Below are 13,441 nucleotides of genomic sequence, written 5' to 3'. Positions count from 1 at the left end.
CAGCTTCAACATTTGAATTAGGCGGGCTTACGCCGGCCCTAATACGCTACGCCGCCGTAACTTTGGGCGCAAAATCTTTGAGAATACCATACCCGCCTCTCAAAGTTACGGCAGGGTAGCGTATAGGAGATACGCTACGCCCACCTAAATGTATGTGAATCTAGCCCATTGTTTTTATTACAGCCAAATGGCAGTGACGCCCTGTACAATTTAATGAAATCCCAGGAGAGTTCAAGCTGTAATTGTCAGTATGGACTATATTATTATTATTATACAGGATTTATATAGCGGCAACAGTTTGCGCAGCGCTTAACAAAATGAAGGCAGACATTACCGTTACATTACAATTTGGTACAAGAGGAATAAGAGGGCCCTGCTTGCTAGAGCTTACAATCTATGAGGAAGGGTCAATTGATACAAAAGGTAATAGCTGTGGGGGATGAGATGATGGAGAAATTAAAACAGTGTATTAGTTAGAAGCAGGATAGGCTTCTTTAAAGAGAAGAGTTTTCAGGGATCTTCTAAAGGTGGATAGATTAGAGGACAGTCAAACAGATTGGGGTAGGGAGTTCCAAAGGATGGGAGAAGCTCTGGAGAAATCCTGTATGCAAGCATGGGAGGGCGTGACAAGGGAGCTAGAGAGATAGGAGGTCTTGGGATGACCAAAAAGAGCGGCTTAATTGATATTTTGAGACTAGGTTAGTGATGTAGCTGGGAGCAGAGTTGTGGACAGCTTTATAAATTATTGTTAGTACTTTGAATTTTATTCATTGGGTGGGTGGAAGCCAGTGCAGGGTTCGGCAGAGAGGGGTGGAGGACACTGAATGGTTGGTAAGTTGGATGAGTCTTGCAGCGGAATTCATTATGGACTGAAGGGGGGGTAGTGTATGTATAGGTAGTCCAATGAGGAGTGAGTTGCAGTAGTTGAGGCGAGAGATAACCAGGAAGTGAATTAGAAGCTTGGTGCTGTCATTGGTTAAAAAGGGGCGTATTCTGGAAATGTTGCAGAGGCTGAGGATGTGGGCCTGAAAGGACTGTTCAGAGTCTAAGGTTACCCCTAGCACCCTGGCATGTGGGGACAGACTGATAGTTGTGCCACTAATCTTAACAGAGAAGTCAGGGGAAGGGGCATGTGGGGGAGGAAATATTATGAGCTCGGTTTTAGATAGATTTAGTTTGAGGAAGTGATATGACATCCAGGCTGATATGTCTGTTAATAAATCAGTGATGCGTGAAGAGACTGATGGGGTGAACTGAGGGGGAAGAGAGATAGATTTGTGTGTCATCAGCATATAAATGGTAGTGGAAGCCATGGGAGGCTATCAGCTGACACAGGGCGGATGTGTAGATCAAGAATAGTAGTGGTCCAAGGACAGAACCTTGGGGGACCCCAACGGTAAGAGGAGTTGGAGAGGAGGAAGTGGAATTGTAATTGACACTGAAGGTGCGGTGAGATAGTAAGATTCAAACCAATGGAGAGCACAGCCATGGATACCAAGCAAATTGAGTTGAGGAGGAGGGGGAGATAAACTGTATCAAGGTCCAAGAGTAAGAGTATGGAATAATAACTGTTGGTTTTAGCTGTTAGTAAGTCGTTTGCGTGTTTTAGAAAAGCAGTTTCTGTGGAGTGCTGTGGACGAAATCCAGACTGAAGGGGATCAAGAAGATTATTGTCAATGAAGCGGTCGCTCAGTCGGTTGTAGACTAAGGGCCAGATTCAGAGACAGCGGCGTATTTTTGTGCGGGCGTAGCGCATCTCATATGCGATACGCCGACGTAACTCTGAGAGGCAAGAGCAGAATTCACAAAGAACTTGCTCCCTAAGTTACGTCGGCGTAGCGTAAATGGGCCGGCGTAAGCCCGCCTAATTCAAATTAGGAAGGTAGTGGGCGTGTTGTATTAAAATTAGCCGTGACCCCATGTAAATGAATTCCCTAAGATACGTCGGCTCAATGCTTCCGAACGTAACCTACGCCCAGCCCCATTCACGTATGACTTACGTAAACAACGTAAAATACGACGGCTGTTCGGACGTTTCCGACGTCCATAACTTAACATGTCTTACCCCCTGCTTTATGAGGGGTAAACGGCGTAGATTACTGCGACGGGCGTAAGTACGTTCGTGAATCGGCGTATCTTGCTCATTTACATATTCGATGCGTATATCAATGGAAGTGCCTCTAGAGGCCAGCGTAAATATGCACCCAAGATACCACGGCGTAGGAGACTTACGTCGGTCGTAGGAAGTCAAAAGTCAGGCGTATCTTGTACTGTGAATTAGGCGCATAGATACGACGGCGCATCCTAGAACTTACGCGGCCTATCAACAGATACGTCGGCGTAAGTCCTCTCTGAATCTGGCCCTAAACGTTTAAGGGGTTTGGAGGCAAAAGGGAGTAAGGAGATGGGTCTTAGGTTGTTATGATTGGTGGGGTCCAGTGAGGCCTTTTTTGGTATGGGAGTGACAAGTGCATGTATATGTTCTCTTATTAGTGAGGAAGACAGTTAAATTATACTTATTATCGCAATGATGTGTTACTAAGAGCAACACTACTGCTTTTATTCAGATCAAATGATAGATGTTATCCAATCTTGTTTAGTCTAATAGCTTACAGTATATGGGCATTGATTTTACATTTAGAATAATCATTTAGAGACACATACACAATCAGACCAATTAGGTCAATATACTTAAAACCACATCCCTTGTTATATCTCTAACATTTAAGATGCAGAATGTTGGGCTTGGTGTAGAACAGTGGTCTCCAAAATGTGTCCCTTTGCTTGCCTTTATTTGGCCCTTGGGGCACTATTCCATTCACTAACACCAAAATTTGGGCATAATTCTTGTCACTGACACCAACAGTGGGGCACTATTCCTCCCATTGACACCATCAAAAGGGCACAATTCCTCCCACTGGCACAGTGGTTCTCAACCTTTCTAGTGCTGTGACCCCTTGATAAAATTTCCCAAGCTGTGGGGACCCCCAACAGGAAAATTATTTTCGTAGCGTGGGTTGTCAGCACCTAAGGCAAGACAAGTAATTTGCATCCCTAACCCACAGACATTTAGCGCTCCCTGAGTCCCTTCCACTCGTACAGTAATAAAAACCTTATGGTACATTTTAGGATGTACCACTCTTTTTTTTCCTTTTATCTTTCTCTGTCATAATTTCTTGTCCCCCCCCCCCCCCCCATTCCTCTCTCTAGCTGTTTTTTTTTTGTTTTTTTGTTTTTCTTTTTCTTTCTCTCCCCTTTTCTTTGTTCCTCCCCCTCTTTTCCTCTCCCTTCCATGTATTCTCTATTTTAATTCATTTTATTACTCCTTGATGGGGGGAATGGGATGACTGGCAGTGCTGGTGGGGGGTGGGATCAGTGGCAATGCTGGGGGGAGTTTGGATCAGTCAACTTAGGCCCCGTACACACGGTTGGACAAAACCGATGAGAATGGTCCGACGGACCGTTTTCATCGGTTCACCTCTGAAGTGGCCTGATGGTCTGATGTGTGTACACACCATCAGTTCAAAATCCGATCGGGTCAGAACGCGGTGACGTAAAACACACGACGTGCTGAATAAAACGAAGTTCAATGCTTCCAAGCATGCGTCGACTTGATTCTGAGCATGCGCGGGTTTTGAACCGATGCTTTTCTGTACTAACCATCGGTTTGGTCCGATGGGGCAGCGGTCTATCGGTTCGGTTTTGAAGCATGTTTTAAAATTTTGGACCGAAGGAAAACAGACCGATAGCCTATCCACACGGTCGGTTTGGTCCGATGAAAATTAACTTTGGTTCATTCTCATCGGACCAAACCGACCGTGTGTACGGGGCCTTAGGTGCTCTTGATCAAGGTCATCTGCTGATGTGAGAACTGTAATGGGAACTATAATCACAGGTAGTGTTACTCACTGTGTCTCTGGCTTCACTGTGTCTCCAGCTCTGTGGTGTCTCACAGAAGTGACACCTATGCCAATCAGGACATATGGTCTCCTCCAGCCCCATCCCACTTCACATTCCTCACCAGTCAGCTGACCTCTAGTCTCTGCCCCCCACCCATGCCGTGAACTGAATGGGTGGCTTAAAAAAGGCTGAGTGGGCGGCCACGGGCTCCAGGAACAGCCCAGCTAGGCTCCAGGGACAGCCCTGTCGGGTGGCTACGAAAAGGCTGGGAGAGCAGTGTGGGCTTCAGGAACAGCCCAGAATTTGGTGACCCCTGGCAAATCGTCATTCGACCCCCGAGGGGGTCCCGACCCCCAGGGTGAGAACCACTGCACTAGCACCAACAAAGTGTTTGTTCGCCTTTAGGCTCCATGCAAAAAAAGCTATTAAAAACGCCAGCAGCTTTGCAGGGAGCCTTTCATCGTTTTTTAGCGTTTTTACAATAGCGTTTATTAATGTTTTTCAGTGTAGTGTTTTTTTTGTTTTTTCAATGGATAAAAAAACACTAAAAACTTTGAACGCAAATTTCGGGCGTTCAGAAAAAAGCCAATAAACTCCAAAGATCATTAACACTAAAAAACGCCCATGTGTGCATGGGCACATAGGCTAACATAGAATTCAGTTTATGGGCTTTTTAAAAAAATGCCAAAAAGGCCAATAAACTTCAGTTTATCAGCTTCTGTGTGCATAGAGCCTTACTGAAAAAATTTAATGTTGAACTAACATCTTACACCTTCCCCGCCCCCCAGTCTCTGCTGTGCTTACCTCTGGGGATGCTGAGATTTCATTGCCCATGCAGCCAGTCCAGTGGTCCAGGGATTTGAAAGCCCCGCTCTTCTCCCTGTTCTCTGTGCAGCGCTTCTCAGACTGACCAGGGTGATTCTGATTGGTCAGTGCCTGCACAGTGATTTGCTCTGGTCTGTTCCAGAAGCTCTGTGCAGGGAGGGAGAAGAGTGGGGATTACAAATCCTTGGACCGCTGGACCCGCTGCATGGGCAATGACAGCTCAGCATCCCTGGAGGTAGGTACAGCACAGTGGCGACCTTGGGGGAGCCTGGACAGTGTTAGTTCACCTTTTTCATTTTTTCTGAAATAGTAAACAAACAATTTAAGCATAATGGCTTATAGCAACCAATCAGAACTCATTCTGCATAAATCACACCGGGATAGGATGGATTCTGATTGGTTGCTACGAGTTACAGCACTGAAAGAAGAATTCAGGCATTCATTTGTAATACATAGTTACACTGGTCCAGCATGGACCCATGTAAAATGTATATATCATACCTGGTTGATGCCCCTAGAAGCTGGAAATCACTGAAGTAGATACTGCTACTCCACTTGGAGATCACTGGAGTAGCGGTGTCTACTGGAAGCTAGACTGGATGGATACTGCTTCTCCAGTATCTCCAAAAGTAGTAGCGGTGATTTCAGAGATTTTTAGCTTCCTGGTGCATCTGCCAGCCATGGTATACATACTGGCCCAGATTCAAGTAGAATCGCGCAATATTTGCGTGGGCAAAGAGCAAATTTTTTTCTCTGCGCCCACGCAAATATTGCGCTTTGCCCGCGATTCACGGAGCAGTTGCTCCGTAAATTGCGCGGGCAATATGCTAAGCAGCCGGGCGCAAGGCTGCCTAATGTAAATGATCCCGCCGGGGGCGGGAATCATTTAAATTAGGCGCGCTCCCGCGCCGAGCGAACAGCGCATGCTCCGTCGGGAAACTTTCCCGACGTGCATTGCGGCAAATGACGTCGCAAGGACGTCATTTGCTTGTAAGTGAACGTGAATGGCGTCCAGCGCCATTCACGGTTCACTTACGTAAACGACGTGAAATTTGAACGTCGCGAGCGGGAGGCGCAGCTATACTTTAGCATTGGCTGCGCCTGCTATTAGCAGGAGCAGCCTTATGCTAAAGGCGCCGTACGGAAACTCCGTACCTTGCGTGAGAAGGGCCCGCGCAACTTTTGTGAATCGGTGGTAGTATGCAATTTGCATACTACACGCCGATCACAAAGGCCGCGCCCCCTAGCGGCCAACGCAAGAATGCAGCCTGGGATGTGAAGGCATAAAGAGGCTTATGTTTGTCACATCCTAGGCTGCAGTCGGTGTAACGAGGTTCCTGAATCAGGAGCACTCGTTACACCGGAGCAAGTAAGCACTTGCGCCGCGCAACTATGGTTGCGCGGGCGCAAGTGCTTCTTGAATCTGGGCCACTGTATATTTTTATACTGGTCAAAGCTTTTTAAATGTTTTATATTTTAGTAATGAAAGTGTGGCAACAGCACATCCCAACCTTCTAGGTAACTTTCAGCCAATGAGTGAATGGCAGAGTGTCCATATTGCTTTAGAATTTCCTTATTCATCTCTCTTGCAGTCATGTACCGGTTACCAGACACAAAGGGCTTTCCAGTGGAGTCATCTGCCTGTCTAGAGCCGGGCTTGTGAAATGTGATTTGCTATGGGCAGAAAAGAAACACTGTGTTAGAAATGTCCTATGATATCTGAGTATTTCAGCCTTTAGAATTTCCCAGGCTCAGTGTGATTTGTTTCATACAAAGGATAGTGATTTCAGGTTCCAATTACAAGAGATTCCTGTCCTTAATCAGAGCCAGGTCTCCAGCTCTCTCTTCCGCTGCTTATATAATGTCCTAGCAATGTAAGGCATCTCTGCAACGGGCACATTTGTAGACTTGGTGGCGCACAGAGTACTGCAAGTCACAAGTTCTATTTATCTGACACTCTAATGTTTATATAGTATCCTGTGATTTCGCACTTCACACTAAACACACTCTTCCCCCAACTATGAGTCACGCTAATTCTGAAATGGTCTGTTTTATTTGGATCAGTAAAAAGATTGTCATTGTTTTAAGGCTAATATCATATACGGGATAGAAGTTGTTATATTTTTACTGCAGGATAATGTGTTATGGCATCACACGAACAAAAACAAAAATATATATGTTTTTAACCCAAGTGTGATATGTAAATCAATTTATGAACACTGGTTTTCTAACAGAAACCAGTTTGAAAACAATTCATTTAAACCATTACAATCCAGGAAGCACATTGGCTGAGTGGTTAGCACTTCCACTCAACTGCCAGGAAATTTACTGACAATTTATAAAAATCAGTGATTTACTGCCAGTAAATATCAGGGGCTGATCATTTCATGCTGTGTTGACTTTTTAAGTGTAAATTAAACAAATTACTTTGTTATAGGTATTGTCAGTGCTTCTATATCATGGTTATACTGTTCAATAGGAATGAGCTTTGAGTTCGAGTTGAACTCATGTTCGACTGGAACATTGCCTGTTCGCCGAACAGCGAACAATTTGGGGCTTTCGCGGCAAATTCGAAAAGCCGCGGAACACCCTGTAAAAGTCTATGGGAGAAATCTAAAGTGTAAATTGAGTAAACTCCACGCCATTTTTTTTTTTAAATTTGGTGCAGAGTTCCCCTTAAAATCCATACCAGACCTGTGCGGATCCCGTGAGAAGCCGGCAGATGACAGGGCGGTCCCCACACACTGTGCAGGGACTGCCCTGTCAGATCTCCGCTCTCCGAAAACAGATGGATGGAATATGGACATTGTGTCCGCTGGTGTGAAAGGGCCCTAATAGGTATTGACTAAGGAAAGAAAACAAAATGGGCTTCACATTTCCCCTCCTCGTTGATGAATAACAAAGTCAAGTCCAACACTGGGCACATTTTTACATTTTTAGGCACTTATTGGGGAATCGTTCCCTGAAGCTTTTATTGGCTTCACTATTACTATTAACATCTGAAGTCTCCAAATACATAGAATGGAAGTAGGGAGGCTCCTAGTCTCCCTAAGCAATCAATGTTATAGACACAGTAGAGAATAAAGAATATATGGAAAAATATAAGCATTAAAGTGGTTGTAAACCTCCATTTTAAACCTATAATAAGGCTTACCTATAGGTACAGTAAATATCTCCTAAACATGCGCCATTTAGGAGATATTTACTTTGTACTGCGCCGATGATGTAATCGGCGCATGCGCTGTGAAGAAACGCCCCTCCGTGCCGTTTCTTCACTAGCGAGTGTCGTGACTGGTGGCTCCCATGCGCATGTCGGCCAGTCACAGAGCCGGATTCCGCAGCCCCGGAAGGAATAGGGGTGAACATCGGTGCAGCTTTCAGCAGGGACAACACTGGCTTTGTTTGCAGGTAAGTGTCACATAATGTGTTAGGGCCAGATTCTCGTAGATCGGCGTATCCTTGTTTCCGGCGTAGCGTATCCTAGTTAAGCTACGCCTCTGCAACTTAGACGGGCAAGTGCTGTATTCTCAAAGCACTTGCTCCGTAAGTTGCGGCGGCATAGGGTAAATAGGCCGGCGTAAGCCCGCCTAATTCAAATTTGGAACAGGGGGGCGAGTTTTATGTAAATAACTTGTGACCCGACGTGATTCACGTTTTTCACGAACGGCACATGCGCCGTCCGTGGAATATCCCAGTGTGCATTGCTCCAAAGTACGCCGCAAGGACGTATTGGTTTCAACGTGAATGTAAATGACGTCCAGCCCCGAACGAACGAATTACGCAAACAACGTAAAATATTCAAAATTGGACGCAGGAACGACGTCCATACTTAACATTGGTACGCCGCATGTACGCCTCATATAGCAGGGGTAACTTTATGCCGGGAAAAGCCTAACGTAAACGGCGTATCTGTACTGCGTCGGCCGTGTGTACGTTCGTGAATTCGCGTATCTAGCTGATTTACATATTTCTAGGTGTAAATCAGCAAACACGCCCCTAGCGGCCAGCGTAAATATGCAGTTAAGATCCGACGGCGTAACAGACTTACGCCGGTCGGATCTAATAGAAATCTATGCGTAACTGATTCTATGAATCAGGCGCATAGATACGACCGCCCAGACTCAGAGATACGACGGCGTATCTGGAGATACGCCGTTGTATATCCTTTGAGAATGTGGCCCTTAGTATGCACATTATGGGCCAGATTCTCAAAGGACATATGACGGTGTATCTCCAGATACGCCGTCCTATCTCTGAGTCTGGGCGGTCGTATCTATGCGCCTGATTCATAGAATCAGTTACGCATAGATTTCTATTAGATCTGACTGGTGTAAGTTTGTTACACCGACGGATCTTCACTGCATATTTACGCTGGCCGCTAGGGGCGTGTACGCTGATTTACGCCTAGAAATATGTAAATCAGCTAGATACGCAAATTCACAAACATACGCCCGGCCGACGCAGTACAGATACGTCGTTTACGTTAGGCTTTTCCCAGCGTAAAGTTACCCCTGCTATATGAGGCGTACATGCGGCGTACCAATGTTAAGTATGGACGTCGTTCCCGCGGCGAATTTTGAATATTTTACGTCGTTTGCGTAAGTCGTCCGTGAATGGGGCTGGACGTCATTTACGTTCACGTCGAAACCAATACAGCGTACTTTGGAGCAATGCACACTGGGATATTCCATGGACGGCGCATGCGCCGTTCGTGAAAAACGTCAATCACGTCGAGTCACTAGTTATTTACATAAAACACGCCCCCCCTGTTCCCCCCTGTTACAAATTTGAATTAGGCGGGCTTACGCCGGCCTATTTACGCTACGCCGCCGCAACTTACGGAGCAAGTGCTTTGAGAATACAGCACTTGCCCGTCTAAGTTGCGGAGGCGTAGCGTAAATAGGATAAGCTACGCCGGAACAAAGATACGCCGATCTACGAGAATCTGGCCCTGTGCTTTTACTTTGCAGGGAACAAAAAAGAAGTAAAACCTATCAGGAGTTACTTCCTCTTTAAGAGTCCCAAAAGGATTACTTTTTTTCCCATAGATAATAACTCTACCAAAGCGTTTTCAGGTGAATACATTTCAAGCTTCTTCTTAAAGCGGGGGTTCACCCAAAAATCAACTTTCTGTCACTAGATCCAGCATACTGCTGACATTGCAGTATGCTGGATTTTTTTTTTTTGTACTTTGTAATTTTAGCGGTCTTTCTTCTCCGGCACCGAGCGGCGTATCCTTCCGGGTATAGGCGTTCCTAAATCAAGCGCAGTTGATTGACGGGCTTGGATAGCGCGTCACGCCTTCCGAAAATAGCCGACATGACTCTCGCCTGCGCAGTCAGCTCTACACAGCAGGCGCATGCGCCGTATAGCGCCGTAAGCAGCCGAGAGTCACGTCGGCTATTTTCGGATGGCGTGACGCGCTATCCAAGCCCATCAATCAACTGCGCTTGATTTAGGAACGCCTACTCCCCGCAGGATTCCCCGCTCAGAGCCGGAGAAGAAAGACCGCTAAAACGATAAGTACAACAAAAAAAATCCAGCATACTGCAGATGTCAGCAGTATGCTGGATCTAGTGACAGAAAGTTGATTTTTGGGTGAACCTCCGCTTTAAGGGACTGTACTTGTTAATCATAGGTGACCCATTTGGAATCCAGCTCATTCTTCTAAAGCAAAACAAAATGACAGATATTAAAAAGAAGTAACATTTTGATTGCAATACACAATGTAAATAATATTGGAGAAATGTAGCATATGCAAAGAAGGAATTTATTAGTTACCTCTGATTTTTGCAGTGCTGAAAGTCCAAGAGTCTGCTGCAAGGCTTGCACCTTATTGTTGTACCGTGACCAGCTTTGGACAAAATTAATTTGATCCATCTATTTAAAAAATAAATTAAATCAGATAATCACATCGCTAACTTAATGCTGTATAATTATAGTTGATGTATAGGAACCCATAAAGAGAAATGGATAGAATAATTAAGACATTTTAATATTATATTTATTAAGTAGGCTTGTATTTTAAAAATAATAAACATACCTGATGCCGAGTACACACGATCGTTTTTCGGCATTAAAAAAAACAGACTTTTTAAAAAAAGGCCTTTAAAATTATCGTGTGTAGGCTTCACATCGTTTTTCGGCGTCTGAAAAACGACAACAAAAAAATTCGAACATGCTGCATTTTTTCACGTCGTTTTTTAAAATGAAATTTTTCGTGTTGTTAAAAATGATCGTGTGTGGGCAAAAACAACGTTTTAAACCCGCGCATGCCCAGAAGCAAGTTATAAGATGGGAGCGCTCGTTCTGGTAAAACTACCATTCATAATGGAGTAAGCACATTCATCATGCTGTAACAGACAAAAAAGTGTGAATCGTCTTTTACTAACAAGGAATCAGCTAAAAGCAGCCCCAAGGCGAATAGAACTTCCCCTTTAGAGTGCCGTCGTACGTGTTGTACATCACCGCGCTTTGTTCATCATTTTTCAAAAACGATGGTGTGTAGCCCCATACACACTATCAGTTTTCCTGCAGGTTTTTCTCTTCAGGTTTACCAAAACCATCTAATATGAGGTCAAACCTTAAGAGTTTAAATTCGTATGCAATCAGGCAGGCCCTTGCACTACATGGTTTTGGTAAACCTGAAGAGAAAAACCTGCAGGAAAACTGATAGTGTGTATGGGGCTTGTGAGGCAACATCGTTTTTAATGATGAAGTTGGAAAAACGTTGTTTGTTGGACATGCTGAAAAACAACGTTTTTTTTTCATGCCGAAAAACGATCGTGTGTACGCGGCATAAGACCTTGCCTTAAAGTTTTACTAAACCCAAAACCTGCATTCACTATATCTGGTCTCCCACAGTACACAGAACATGGAAACACAATAATTTTTGTAAATATAAACGGATAAATACATTTTCTCATCAGCAGTATATAGCAGCCTTGTGACTTCTATCAGCTCGTAGTGAAGCTTGTAGGAGGAATTTTCATTCTCCCCTGATCCTCTGTCTGGACATGTCCGGAGAAAAAGTGTGGAGAAAAAGAGGCACAGCACACCAACATCAAAACCTCATCCCTACTGTGAAGTATGGTGGTGGGGGCATCATGGTTTGGGGCTGCTTTGTTGCGTCAGGGCCTGGACGGATTGCTATCATTGAAGGAAAAATGAATTCTTACGTTTATCAAGACATTATGCAGGAGAACTTAAGGCCATCTGTCCACCAGCTGAAGCTCAACAGAAGATGGGTGTTGCAACAGGACAACGAACCAAAGCATAGACGTAAATCAACAACAGAATGGCTTAAACAGAAGAAAATACACCTTCTGGAGTGGCCCAGTCTGAGTCCTGACCTCACCCCGGTTGAGATGCTGTGGCATGGCTTTAAGAAAGCGATTTACACCAGACATCCCAAGAATATTGCTAAACTGAAACAGTTCTGTAAAGAGGAATGGTCAAGAATTACTCCTGACCGTTGTGCACCTCTGGTCTGCAACTACAGGAAACGTTTGGTTGAAGTTATTGCTGCCAAAGGAGGTTCAACCAGTTATTAAATCCAAGGGTTCACATACTTTTTCCACCTGCACTGTGAATGTTTACATTGTGTTCAATAAAAACATGGTAACATTTAATTATTTGTGTGTTATTAGTTTAAGCAGACTGTGATTGTCTATTGTTGTGGCTTAGATGAAGATCAGATCACATTTTATGACCAATTTGTGCAGAAATCCATATCATTCCAAAAGGGTTCACATACTTTTTATTGCAACTATATATATATATATATATATATATATATATATATATATATATATATATATACACAAACACACAGTATATATGTGTATCAGGTATTACACTTTAAATATTTTCTCACTTAAGAAAATAGATGTATAATATTGTTTCTTATGCATGACTTTGATGAACAGCCAGTTACTACACGTCGCAGTCTCTATTGAAATTTTAAAAATTCACTGTGTTCAGATATGACAAATGAACCAGGACACGGTCCTCAGCAATTTTTATAGGGTGCACAGTAACAAATTAAGTTCTTTCACCAAGGGTTTAATGGAACAATTGTCATTTGGAGGCCTATTCACTGACTAGTAAAATGTGTTTTTATTATTATTGTGTATTTATAAGGTGTCAGGGGACGCAGTGTTCGTTAATGAAGTGATAATTATTAAAACATTCCACGCATGTACTTTTTAACAGACTCAGAGTCTGCAGTTTTAGGTTACTGCAGAGTATCAGATAATTCACGTTGTAAAGCTTTATATGGCAAATTAGTTTAAAGCCGAACTCTAGCCAAACAGCAAATTACACAGTTGAAATATATACAATATAAGGAAGCTTCTTGCCTGCCAGTTGACGTTTAGAAAGCTCTATCAGACAGCACAGTTTGGCCATTGACTACTCTTTGCATTAGGTAAACCATGCAGTTTGGGACCATAGAGGGCTATTTATTAAGCAGTGAATCTGGCATTAACCAAACATTAACTGCAGGTGAATCTTCCAAGTTGATGTGGTTTCAGGCTGGGTTCACACTACTACACTACTTTCATCCTACTTTGCTCTGCTACATTGGTCCTACATTTATCCTACATTGGTCCTACATCCATCCTACTTTCATGAACAGGATACTACTTTGGTCTGACTTCAATGATATTCAATGGGCCTGAAGTAGGATCAATGTAGGACCAAAAGTAGTACAGGG

The 13,441-nt window shown here is 43.9% G+C and overlaps 1 protein-coding gene across 2 annotated transcripts in view; it reads right to left on the bottom strand.

Annotated features, from left to right (window-relative positions):
* LOC120923047 overlaps nucleotides 1-10,629 on the bottom strand; it is a 140,494-nt gene extending 129,865 nt beyond the window's left edge. The window contains exons 1-2 of one of the 2 annotated variants that reach the window (XM_040334899.1): nucleotides 10,507-10,629; nucleotides 6,237-6,399 (exon numbers count right to left, since the gene is read on the bottom strand). In XM_040334899.1, the coding sequence (XP_040190833.1) occupies nucleotides 6,237-6,399; nucleotides 10,507-10,605 (262 nt within the window). In that variant the 5' untranslated portion in view covers nucleotides 10,606-10,629. Of the gene's footprint in view, nucleotides 1-6,236; nucleotides 6,400-9,786; nucleotides 9,822-10,506 lie in introns of those variants that run through there. The other variant, XM_040334900.1, reaches the window with a different exon arrangement.
* Nucleotides 10,630-13,441: the final 2,812 nt, after the last annotated feature.

The sequence above is a fragment of the Rana temporaria genome, chromosome 1, assembly GCF_905171775.1.
Source record: "Rana temporaria chromosome 1, aRanTem1.1, whole genome shotgun sequence".
Taxonomy (NCBI): domain Eukaryota; kingdom Metazoa; phylum Chordata; class Amphibia; order Anura; family Ranidae; genus Rana; species Rana temporaria.
The sequence above is the reverse complement of the archived record's forward strand: the minus strand, read 5'-3'. Positions and strand labels throughout refer to the sequence as shown.